Raw genomic sequence first — 10,070 nt, forward strand, 5'->3', positions numbered from 1 at the left:
TTGTAATCATTCGGTCCGATGCAATTTAAGAACGACTTTGAGAGATGAGCAAAGTTGACGTGATATTAAGAAGAAATGCAATTTAAGAACGACTTTGAGAGCTGAGCAACGTTAATGTGATATTAGGAAGAAATTGCAATTTATTCGATAATTATTTGCTTTTTTTTTTTAACAGTGATAACTTAAGTTAGTGATGCGAGTAATTTTTTAAAAATAATCCAACAACACAACCTAACCCAGCTCGAAAGTAGAAGGTTGAGTTGGGTTGTGAACTACATTCAAATTTCTCGAGTCACTAATGCTTTGAGCAACTGTTGTTTTGTAAATCACACTGAATATGTATATACTCCAACGAGCTCCAAAATAACTTCATCACACAACACGAAAGGAATCCGCTATCCGCTTCAGGTCGCTGTAATGTCTCTTCCATTGAAGCCCTATAAGAACACCCAGAGAAACAAAAACAAGCTTCCTTCAGTTTTAATGGAAAACAATTGATATCATATCATATCATATCAGCAGCGTTCTTGGTAGTGTCTTACCATTTCCTGTTACACTGAATAGATACAGACGGTTTCCTGCCGCTGTTGCTGTGATCAAAACATGAGGAGGCTCCAATTCAAACTGATAATATGTTCTTCCATTATGCTCTGCCACGCTCATGTTCATCACCTTCCCTTCTACGTTTTCTCCGATCACTTCTGGTCCGAACGCGCTGATTACTTTCTCTGGAGGGCCAACCATTTCAATCGTTGCATCGTCGCCGATAACTTCACAGGATTATGACAATGAATGCATCATTTAGCAGTGTAGTTTCTTTAAAATGGAAAGTTGAACAAGTACAAAGTTTCAGGGAAATGCACCATCGGAAAATCGTTGAACGGGCGCAACGATGACGAACAGACGACCTTCCTTTGAGCTTTTGAATCTGAGATCAATCTCTGTCCCTCCAAGATCAGCAATTGACACAGGAACCTGCCACTCAAAACCACTTTGTGTCATGTCTGCTTTGATCAAAATAAAAATGAAGTTAACTTGCATGGACATATCTAACTAGCACGAGACTTTTCCATTCCTAGCAAAGGAATAAATTGGGCATACATATCAGAGAAATAAATTGGGAATACATATCAATATCTCAATATCATTCGATGCAGATTAAAGTAGATCCCACATCGATTGGGAAGGAAAACAAAGTATTCTTTATAAGGGTGTGGAAACCTCTCCCTAGCAGAGGCATTTTAAAAACCTCGAGGAAAAATCCGAAAGAGAAAGCCCAAAGAGGACAATATCTGCTAGTGATGGGCTTGGGGCATTACAAATGGTATCAGAGCTAAACACGAGGCGATGTGTCAGCGAGGAGGCTGAAACTCGAAGGAGGTGGACACGAGGCGGTGTGCCAGCAAGGACATTGGACCCGAAAGGGGGGTGGATTGGGGGGGTCCCACATCGATTGGAGAAAGAAACGAGTGCCAGTTAGGATGCTGGCCCAAAGGGGGGTGGATTGTGAGATTCCACATCGGTTGGGGAGGAGAACGAAACATTATTTATAAAGGTGTGTAAACCTCTCCCTAACAGTCACATTTTGAAAACCTTGAGGGTCAGCTTCAAACGAAAAGTCCAAAGAGGACAATATCCGCTAGCGGTGATCTTGGGACATTACATGATACATTGTGCTTACTCCTCTAATCAACAGGAAACTTGACGCACCCCAATGTAAATAACAAAAGACAACGGACCCAGAAACGTTGGACAATAATTGGAACAACCTCAAAGACGAACTAGAGCAATTAAATTTAGGGAGAACACTGGCTAAGGCGCCAACCAAGTAAATGGTCTTACTATCAATATGGTTAGACATTGTTGTTGTATGATGACACGTGCTCCATGGTTCTGCATGTGTCATGTGCTTAATATGTGTGAAATAGTTAGAAAATGATATGTTTATGAAATGATATGACTCTGAAATGTTTATTTATTTTATTTAATATTTCATTATGTCGTCTTAAAGACATTTTCGAACACGTAAGCCCATGACGGTGTTTTATGTAGAAGTTTCAAATGAATTATTTCCACATAAAAATGACTATGATATGTATACAGCAGCGACTTTAGATTAAGTAGAAATCTAGGGTCATTACCGTTTATTAGCTAAAGTGGTTCATCAAGTTTCGTTAGTTTCTCTGATCTAATGAAGAACTGATTGAAGTAGAAGCCATTTGTTTCTTTTGTACTCCTTTAGCAGCATCTTTAATAAGGTTAAAAGGGAAAAAACATCTAACAGCAGTTACCTCTTCCCAGTCTTGTGGAACTGAAAAGGCATAAGGAATAATAGGACTCCATCCAACTCCATGCCCACCGGACTTCTCGTCGGGTCTACGATATGTCCTCCAACCTGTCTGAGCAGGCAACAAACAAGAAACCAGATATGCTAAGCTTGAGTTTAAAAGCTTTCAATGGTCAAAAATGAAATTTGCTGCATATATTCTGATTAATACAAGAGATTCCTGCACAAGCACAACAGATGCTATGTAAACTTGATATAGAAAACACGGCATGATCAGCTCTGTTTGCTTCTTTTGATGCAGCGGATCTCACCGCTAGCAGCCCAAGCCCACCGCTGACAGTAGATCTGACAATCCACCCCCCTTCGAGGCCAGTGTGCTCATTAGCACTCGTTCCCCTCTCCAATCGTTCCCTTCTCATCATTATGTGGGATCTCACAATCCACCCCCGTCGGGGCCAGCATGCTCACTAGCACTCGTTCCCTTCTCTAATCGATGTGGGATCTCATAATCCACCCCCCTTCGAGGCCCAGTATCTTCGCTGGCACACTGCCCAATGTCTGACTCTGATACCATTTTGTAACAGCTTAAGCCTATCGCTAGCATATATTGTCCTCTTTGAGCTTTCTCCTTTTGGACTTTCCCACAAGGTTTTCAAAACGCGAATGATAGGGAGAGGTTTCCTCACCCTTATTAAGAATGCTTCGTTCTCCTCCCCAACCAATGTGGGATCTCACAATCCACTCCTATTCGGGACCAGCATTTTCACTGGCACTCGTTCCCCTCTCCCATCAATGTCGTTCCCTTCTCTAATCAATGTGGGATCTCACCAAAACAATACAAACTCCAAAAACTAACAGGATGTAATTAACTAACTACAGCACCAAAAAGAATATAGAAAATTATGCATCATTTTCAATATCTATTCTCTAGTTTAAAAACATATTTGTTCTCTAAAGATTAATCCATCAACACGTGCTAAAAATTCTACATGAACCATTACAAATTTTAAAATACATGAACTAAAAAAAGGTTAGATATTAAAGTTCATACACATAGAGTGAACAAAGGTATTTCACAATCCACAATCTGCAGCAACCAGAAGATTCCAACAATTGAAACAAAGAAACAAATCATAGATGTAAACAAGAAACAAAACGACGGTAAGGATTACTTAGATACAGAGTTCAAGAGGTTAAGAAAAAAGCCAACCCTGTTCATCTGGTTCAGACAACCCAGGAATCCTCCCAGCAAGAAGACCTTGCTTAACCGCAGCCAAACACTCGCTCTGCAGCCCCAAACCCGCAGAAGAAACCAAAGAAACGCCGGATAGCAAAACCGATCTCCGATTCAAAATGGGAGACCGATTCTCCTTTTCGCCACCGACGGCCGGAACCCCCTTTTGGAGAATTTGGGAAGGAGGCTTTGATTGGTGAAAGTTGCAGGAGAATGGAACAGTGGCGAACATAGTCGATCCCATTCGAACCCAGAAACGATGATTTCTGGATACGAATTGCAGAAATGGAGGAATCAGAATGATTAAGGATTGGAGACGGAAGTGCCTAGAAATTGGGAGATCAAAGACGAGAAGGATTTAGTTCTTCGATTTTTGTGTGGATGTGGTGCGGAATTGCATCTGTTTGGCGCCATATGGATTACAACTTGTGCTTTAGGTTTCTTCAACTTTATAGATTCTTTTTTCAATTTTTTTTAAATCTTCATTTTTTTTAATCTAATAATTTTCAATTTTTAATATAATTTCTTTTTTTTTTTTTTAAACATTCTAATAAATAATCTTTAAAAATTTAAATTTAATGGTATAATATAATCTTCACTATTATATCAAAAAGATGGACAATCAAACCTATTTCTCGATTCAATAGAAGCCCAAAGAGATGAATAGGGTCCCAAATAACGAGATATATGTAAAAAACAGGTCCGTAAGCCTGCCTATTCCTAATCCTAAATGGAATGTAAGGACGTAGGGATCCATATGTAAACATAGTATCTATTTAAATACGCTCGGATGACCCCTTCTCATAATTAGAATGTATATAACCTAGCCCTATTCCGGTCTAGCCCGGTATGGAATGAACTTATAATCATAAGGAATAATTTCTTCTCACTGTCTGCCCAGTTGAAACGGGAATTTTTCATCCTGTTTAGTGGATCTTTGTAGGGTCCTCTGTAAGTTAAATGAACATCTATAATCGTCACTAAAGCAAATTTGGATCAAATGAGACTCGGGCTTCAACCTTGGCCCAACTTAGGGAAGTGGGCTAGTTTAAACTATAGGCCCAATAAATTTTTCATGGGCTTGGGCTAGTTTATTAGAGTTTTCTAAACCCATTTTTCTCGTATATAGAAACACAGGTCAAGACTGATGTAGTAACTCTGCAAACTAATTTTGGAGAGAGATTCGGGACTATACAGGTAATTGTCAAGTTGAGTATTTCTATGGAGTGTAGGGACAGGTCAAGGCTAATGTCGTGATGCTATCAACTGGTCTGAAAAGGGAATAAGGACTACACTTGTAGAAGATTGCCTTCGGTGAATGTGGTAAAGACCCTGATAGGATCTGCGACATATAAGAGAACTTTCTAGAGCCTCGAGAAAAGCCCGTAGTAACTTACTAGAATGAGTTTATTCTCTTTCCCCTTTTATTTTTCAAGTATTTGCACACTACAGATAAACAAAGGATTGTGTAGATATTCGAGTATTCATTTAATGATCGTGACAGCCTCATTCGATATTGTAAAGGTCTTTAATATATAATCATATTCATACTACTTTGATAATTTTAAATTCAAACAACAAAGATCATCGACTTGCATGCATCTTTGAAACTTTTATTTTTGCTTTCGTTTTTTGTATTGGATAGAAAAAGTTGTTTAGATTGTTTGGGGCACGAATATTCGCATATAAAAGAAGAGCATGATGACGAGTAGTAGAGAAAATGACTCGACTTTCGTCCAATGATAACAATTTTTAGACTCTTGTATGAAATATGAATTTCTAATTACATATTTCAAACTTTTTTTTTTTTTTTGTTTCCTTTCGATCGTGTTCGAGATTCCAGTTTAACCATTTATTTAGTAAGAAAAATATTAATTAATGTCATGGTACGATTTTGGAGACTTCGAATCTTGGACCGGGACTAAAAAGACAAAAAAAAAAAAGTGAATAAAAATAAAAGATAAAAATGGGATAAATGTAAATCGTAATAAAGACTCGAATACGAAGTCGAAATGAAGCTGCAAAATGCTCCCCACCTCAACCGGCAACCTATGAACATCTGAAGAAAAAAAAAGAAAGTGAGTATAAAAATACTCAGGAAGCAATTTACTTGTAAGTTTACGTCACATCCTTAACCTATCAAGTATAAACTTTACTCTAGGTTTTAGGAAGTTCGGGCCTAATTCCACAGCTATTTGAGTTTCTAAGTAGGTCTCGAAATTTCAAGCGGTTCAGATATAAACTAAGGCATCAATCATGCAAGATAAACTTCAAGGAAGATTTTAGATATTAAAATGAAGTTTGCATATGATACTAATTAAGCCATGAGCTTGTTCCTTTGCATTTCTTATGTTTTGAGTTGTATGCTAGAGTCGTTCAAATAGTCTTGATCATTCGAATCACAAGTTTAGAAACAAGTTTTCTTTACTTTTGATCTTGATCATCAAGTAATTTGTTACTAAACTTTCCCTTGAGTGGATTCCTTATCGTTTTTGGGGTTCTTGGATAATTTAGATTTTATTCTTCAACAAGGTTGTTAGATCAAATCCTAAAAAGTTCATAACAAGTTCTCTTACATGTCATAGACCCTATTGCGATTTGGAAGCTGTTCACCAGGTTCCAACGCCACTCTCATGGATGACGAATCTCATTTTGAGGTGAATCAACTTTTTGTTCTTGTGCTTAGTACGCTTCAACATTGAACATTCGGTATCTTGATTTTAGGCGCGACCTTGGACAATATGACACCTCATCTGAACACATTTGTGTAAGGTTAACTAGCGACCCTTCCACAAGAAAAATCATACACTCACCATCTGCATGAGTGACCTGTTGTGTCTGCCAGCTACACAATTTACCCATTTGGTCTCTCACCCCTCTCAAGGAAGGTTTACACTATAGTAAGTCTGTTCAAGGGACCCTTGACTGTTTCCAAACATGATAGTGGTTCCTATTCGTCTCGGTACACTACATTATTTGGCCTAGACCAGACTCGATGGTACCTATACTACTACCGTTTGGTAGGGCGTTGCTAGTGCCTAGGGCGTATCTAAGGAGATAGGAGGTGGGGACTTGGTGATACCATCAAACTACTACTGGGTTTGTTAAGCTTTCTTATTTGTCTTTTTCGCAGAGGTCAACTAGGTTCTTATGAGCTTTTAGGCCGTTTAATTCATGTCTCTCGTTTCTGGGATGTTTAGGACTAACTCCTTAAACTAATCCCTTCTTTGGGTGCACACAAGTCTAGATCTATAATCACCGCTCACAATCCTAGGGTTCAGGGCTACTAGAAACATATTGACCTAGGTCAACATGTAAACCGCTCTAGCTATAACACCCTAATCTTAAATTGGTTCTCTAATGCATGCTTGTTAGGGAGATATTTCTTTCAATCACCTAAAACACGAAACACATAATCTAAGTGTCACCTTGGTCATATCTAGGAGCTCAAAAGGTCTATTAGATTCTTAGGACGAGTAGGTGATAATGCTGACTTATAGCTTCAAGGTATTTTGTTCTGACTCATCAAGTCTTTCTTATTAGGGAGCACTTGGGTCTAGACCCTCTGACAATCGCTCATGATCCAAAGGTGCTCAGTCTACTAAACGTTTTGACCTAGGTCATCGTCTAGCCAACATGCACTTTGAATTTCTTACATTCACACGTTAATGATATAGTCTATCCAAAATTATTATTTTCCCGAGTCATGTTCATCTTCCAAAGCAATTATTAACCTACTTTTACCCTTACCAAAACAAAAAAGGAAAAAGGTTTGTTAGGGTAAAAACATTGACCCATCATCTTTGTTTATCAAATTTGCATTGACAAAGGGATGGGCAGCTGAGTTCTTGTTTGTTCAACACTCTACACTCTTCCACCAACTATACTCCAAGAATGGGGTTCCCTCCTCTTCCATTTATTTATTTATTTTTGAAGGAGTGAGAGAAAAAAATAAGAAATTGTTCTCGAATAAAGTTCTTTGGGCTCGATTTTCTTTTTCGATAAAGGTTGGATGCATAATATTGCTCTACAAAAGGTCTACATTTTATAACGACTATACGAAGACTATTAGAGAGTAGCACACTAATCTCTAACAGTGAATTGTCTAATAGACATGGACGGTATATGTCAAATAGTTAGATAGTATCGAAGGTCGAACCTCACCCATACGTGATATGAACCGTTAATAAGAGAAAAGTAAAAGACAATTAAAACGTGAACCATAGTATATCCAATATATTAGGATGAGCTTCAAGAAGTAAGATCATATGATATAATAGTTAGAGATTGTGACATCCCACATCTGTTTTAGAGAGGAACAAAACATTCATTAATAAGGGTGTGGAAACCTCTTACTTGTAGGCCACACTAAAACCTTTAGGGAAATTCTTTAAAAGGAAATTTCAAAAAGAACAATATTTGTTAGCGGTAGGCTTGAGGGCGATGTGCTAGAGAGGGCGCTAAGTGTCACGGTCATGCTTGTCCAAGGCGTGTTGCCCATGACCGCATGCTTGTTACACGCCGAAACCCTTTGTCTTATACTTCTGTACGACCTTCTTTTACTGCTTTCATGTTGTATTATTTCTTTCTTGTTTTCTTTAAGAGTATAATGTTTCAGCGAAACCAGCAATGAAATACCTAAAAATGTACTATACGGGATGCGACTAGTTGTTAAATTCTCACTACCCAAAAAGTTATATGCTGTTTAAGTCATTGTTCTTGTCTTTTTGCTTTCATGCTATATAACACCACTTTCAATCTCTCTCTCTCTCTCATTCTTGCTTTCAAAATTCTCTTTACAAAACCTCTCTCCCCCGCTTTTTAAAATCTTCTCTTAAATCGAGGCCCGAGGTTTGAATATACGTTGCCCGACCGTAGGCAACGTGAGCCAAAATTGGCTTGACTCACTCAATACTGAGAGTGAGTGCCGCACAATCGCCAAATTCACTGCCAAGAAATGGCAACTGTGACACTAAACCTCCAAATGGGTGAATTATAAAATCTCACATCGATTAGAAAAGTATAAAAACTTTGCCCTACACAAGTTTTAGAAAAGTTAGAGAGACAAAATTATTTTTTAAAAAGTCAAAAATGTTGTACAATAGTTATTAAAGCCTGCAATTGTTGATTCAGACAGCTCAATTAATACAGACAGATGGTCATGCTGACTAGTAAAAGGTCGTAAGCAAAGAATTTAAAGCTTCCAATTTTTTCAACACAAAATTATCACCAACAATTCAATTAAAAATTATGTGACAAGACAACTCTATCTCATAGGGAAATTGATTAAAATATTTATATAATCAATTAATGCGTGTGTCACAGTGTGAGCGAGCATGTCGAGACAAGTGTCTCTTTTTAAAATGGATTTTTCAAGGACACTACTAGGCGGCACGGGTGTACACGACATGAGCACGGGAGGGCCAATGTCTCAATAAAACCCAGATAGATGGATGTTCAAGAAATCCTGATGAAATGAGTGACACGCAGGCTGGTTCTCGATGGCATGACCGAACGAATTGTGATGGCCGACGACATCTCAAGACTCGGAATGGCGTCAAGACATAGAAAATGTCTTACCATTTAGAGTGAATAGTTTGAATTGTTCACTACGGTCCTAAAAAATGTGTATTTTTAATATAAAATGATTAGATAAACTACGTATTCGCTTTAAAATTATTCTCTTGCACGGGCTATAAACCTACTATCTTAGGCATTTATTAAATTAACTATAACTATTTTTTAAAATTTACCCATATAGAAAGTGAAAATGGAAAAATTACCATATGAATTAAGTTGTTTATATTGATCAATCCCATCATTTTGTCACATCCTAGGTTAGAAAAATTCACCTTATCATTAATAGAGAACAGTAAATAATTGAATTATGACAATAATTTAACTATTACAATAATTGTCCTAGAAAGGTTCCTTTTGCTTCTTAATGTCTTCCACTAAAATCTCATCAACGTTTTCTTAAAAAAAAAAAAAAAAAAAAAAAAAAAAAAAAAAAAAAAAAAAATATTAAAACAATGCTCTCATCTGACTTAAGGGTTACCCACCATCTAAAGAGCATCTATCCTAATTTCAGTTTTATGGTCGTCATCACAACGTCGTTGTCTGTACAAATATGTCTTACTTTGACTTGAAAAATATGAATGGTAGGTGGTTTAAGTATTTTAAGAAATACTCAGTAAGTAACTCCACTACTACGGGGATGGAAAATGCAATCACATGCAATCATGTTTGAGACCTATCATTTTCGGGCCTTAGTCTCAACTTCCAATCCGTGCAAAACTAAATGTTTAGTGGCATTTGGACCCAGGCAAGCTCGTATACGTTCTCCCAAGACCTGAATATCGACTAGCGTACACTTACGTTTGGACAACACAGAGGGAAAGGGCCCGCATAACATCGTGGCAAACATAAATGGGGTAAGGTGCACGTCTATATTAATCATAACGAGGAAGTAACCATATGCATATGACACAAAAAAAAAAAAAAAAAAATATATATATATATATATATATATATATATATATATATATA

General features: G+C 37.4%; 1 protein-coding gene and 1 long non-coding RNA gene across 2 annotated transcripts in view; one reads left to right on the forward strand and one right to left on the reverse strand.

The window, feature by feature from the left end:
• Positions 1-317: 317 nt before the first annotated feature.
• On the reverse strand, positions 318-3,962 carry LOC111473925 (psbP domain-containing protein 4, chloroplastic). The gene is made up of 5 exons (XM_023119247.1): positions 3,498-3,962; positions 2,292-2,395; positions 864-975; positions 543-770; positions 318-437 (listed from the first exon to the last, which is right to left on the reverse strand). The coding sequence occupies exons 1-5, from the start codon at positions 3,763-3,765 to the stop codon at positions 373-375; spliced, it is 777 nt and encodes a 258-aa protein (XP_022975015.1). The 5' UTR covers positions 3,766-3,962; the 3' UTR covers positions 318-372.
• A 5,463-nt stretch (positions 3,963-9,425) lies between these two features.
• The window catches only part of LOC111474000, a 15,709-nt gene continuing 15,064 nt past the window's right edge, over positions 9,426-10,070 (forward strand). The window contains exon 1 of the long non-coding RNA XR_002715835.1: positions 9,426-9,437. This is a non-coding gene — a long non-coding RNA (uncharacterized LOC111474000). The remainder of the gene's footprint in view (positions 9,438-10,070) is intronic.

Source organism: Cucurbita maxima, unplaced genomic scaffold (genome assembly GCF_002738345.1).
Source record: "Cucurbita maxima cultivar Rimu unplaced genomic scaffold, Cmax_1.0 Cma_Scf00003, whole genome shotgun sequence".
NCBI classification, from domain to species: Eukaryota; Viridiplantae; Streptophyta; class Magnoliopsida; order Cucurbitales; family Cucurbitaceae; genus Cucurbita; species Cucurbita maxima.

Excerpts from the sequence above, each read along its gene's own strand:
- LOC111473925 (XM_023119247.1), bottom strand. The coding sequence starts at position 3,765 with ATGGGATCGACTATGTTCGCCACTGTTCCATTCTCCTGCAACTTTCAC. Across the intron at positions 976-2,291 it reads TTCCACAAGACTGGGAAGAG|GTTCCTGTGTCAATTGCTGA; the intron begins GTAACTGCTGTT and ends TTTGAGTGGCAG. Across the intron at positions 771-863 it reads CGTTCAACGATTTTCCGATG|TTATCGGCGACGATGCAACG; the intron begins GTGCATTTCCCT and ends AATCCTGTGAAG.